At 39.9% G+C, this 2116-nt stretch overlaps 1 protein-coding gene across 1 annotated transcript; it reads right to left on the bottom strand.

Annotated features, from left to right (window-relative positions):
* Positions 1–1159: 1159 nt before the first annotated feature.
* LOC307200153 (olfactory receptor 6M1-like) lies at positions 1160–2116 on the bottom strand (the record flags this gene model as incomplete). Its single annotated transcript, XM_079948559.1, has 1 exon — positions 1160–2116. One exon carries the CDS (start codon positions 2114–2116, stop codon positions 1160–1162), a length of 957 nt encoding a protein of 318 aa, XP_079804685.1.

The following is a 2116-nucleotide window of genomic DNA, read 5'->3' as shown; positions in this document are numbered from 1 at the left end:
TGACAGAATATTATGCTCTTCTAAAATTAGGGATACTTCTTTGGCAGCTCCATACCTATACAGAATATATCAGTGCCACGATTTAATTTATTGCCTCAGTCCACAAATCATTACACCTTTCCTTCATTACCCCAGGCACCCTTCTGATCTTGTTGGTTACCCACTTCAGTAAGCTGTAGCCAGCATGTCCAATGGACAGAGAGTTGGAGTCCATCAACATATACAAGGATACTGAGTTTGGAAAATAAGATTATACCCACAAAACTAGCCAGTGTGGTGGCAAAAAGAGCCAGTGTGGTGTAGTGGTTAAGAGTGGTAGTCTCGTAATCTGTGGAACAGGGTTCACGTCTCCGCTCCTCCACATGCAGCTGCTGGGTGACCTTGGGCCAGTCACACTTCTGGGAAGTCTCTCAGCCCCACTCACCTCACAGAGTGTTTGTTGTGGGGGAGGAAGGGAAAGGAGAATGTTAGCCGCTTTGAGACTCCTGAAGGGGAGTGAAAGGCGGGATATCAAATCCAATCGAAAATACAATTTTGTTTGCTCATCTGAGAGGAAGTTATGTTTGTTGTTTCCCTCTGCAGGAGATTTGTTATGGGTTTAATAAGGAGGTCTAAGTTCAACCCAGGTTTTGTTCCTGTCTCTTGATTTGGCCTTGAGGTTGCAAAAGATCACAGTACTTTAAGGCTTTTACTTTTATTTAAAACACTTATAATTAGCACCAAAATGAAGAGTTGGTGTATAACTATAGTAAATAAAAAAGACTTAGATTAAAATATACCCCCCCCCAACCCTCCGCTTTAAATCGCAAAAGACATGAGTCAGTCAAATTTAGCCATTGAAGCAGAGGAGTAAAAGCACCTATTTATTTATTCCTTTTTTTGAAAAAAAATGTCCACTTTCAAACTTCTTCCAGGTTTACACACAGAGTGGGAAGGCACACATACATGGTAATAACTACATTTTATCTTTGCAACAACCTTCAGAAGTAGGCAAGAATAACAGAAATTAAGGAATCCAAGTTAGTTCTCTGACTAGGTGGAGATTTGAATCTGGTCTTCATGACCTATGTCCAACATACTACATGCTGTCTTATACTGACTCTCTCCCATTTAAATAAAATAATCCTAAAACTCCAATTGATGGAATATACTGTAACATTCATTTCTTAAGAAACATTATGATTTTACTGAATGAAAGTTTCAGGCAATCCTTCACCTTCTCATTCCTGAGACAATATATGAAAGGGTTTAGCATGGGTGTCACTATTGTGTTCAGTACTGTGCCTATTTTGTTGAAATCCAGAACGTTCCCTTTGGTCGGACGGACATAAATGACAATTGAGCTCCCATAATACAATGATACCACAGTGATATGAGAAACACAGGTTGAGAAAGCCTTCTGTCGACCTTGTGTTGATGGTATCTTCAATACAGCAACAATAATATAAATATAGGACACAACTGTTATAAGAAGTGAACCCAGAAGCAATATGCAAGATGTCCCAAAATCAACCTTTTCAGCCAATGATGTGTCAGCACAGACAAGCTTGAGCAAGGGGGCGCTGTCACAGAAGAAGTGGTTGACTATATTTGGGCCACAGAATGGAAGGCCAGCTGTTACAATGCTGGGAACTAGAATAATCAGAAAGCCACCAATCCATGATCCCAAAAGGAGCTGGAAACAGGCATTTCTGTTCATGATTGATGCATAGCGCAATGGGTAGCATATTGCAACGTAGCGATCAAATGACATTACAGCCAGAATGAAGAATTCAGTTGAGCCCATGAGGAAATAGAAGAATGACTGAGTAAGGCAGCCTACAAAGGAGATGGTCTTCTTCCCCGTGATAAAATTTATTAGCATTTTAGGCATGACAGTTGATGTGATTATGAGTTCCAGGAATGAAAGGTTAATCAAGAAAATATACATGGGCAATTGAAGCTGGTGATTGGCCAGGACTAGTGCAATTAATGCAACATTACCGATAATGGTCAATGCATATATAATCAGGAAGGTAATGAAGATCAGAATCTCAGCAGAGCGGATTGTCTCAAATCCCAAAAGGATGAACTCAGTCACAATAGTCTTATTATATTTCTCCATATTGTCATGCAT

Source organism: Podarcis cretensis, assembly GCF_951804945.1.
Source record: "Podarcis cretensis genome assembly, chromosome: 13".
Taxonomy (NCBI): Eukaryota; Metazoa; Chordata; class Lepidosauria; order Squamata; family Lacertidae; genus Podarcis; species Podarcis cretensis.
Note: the sequence above shows the minus strand (reverse complement) of the source record. Positions and strands in the feature narration are given on the sequence as shown.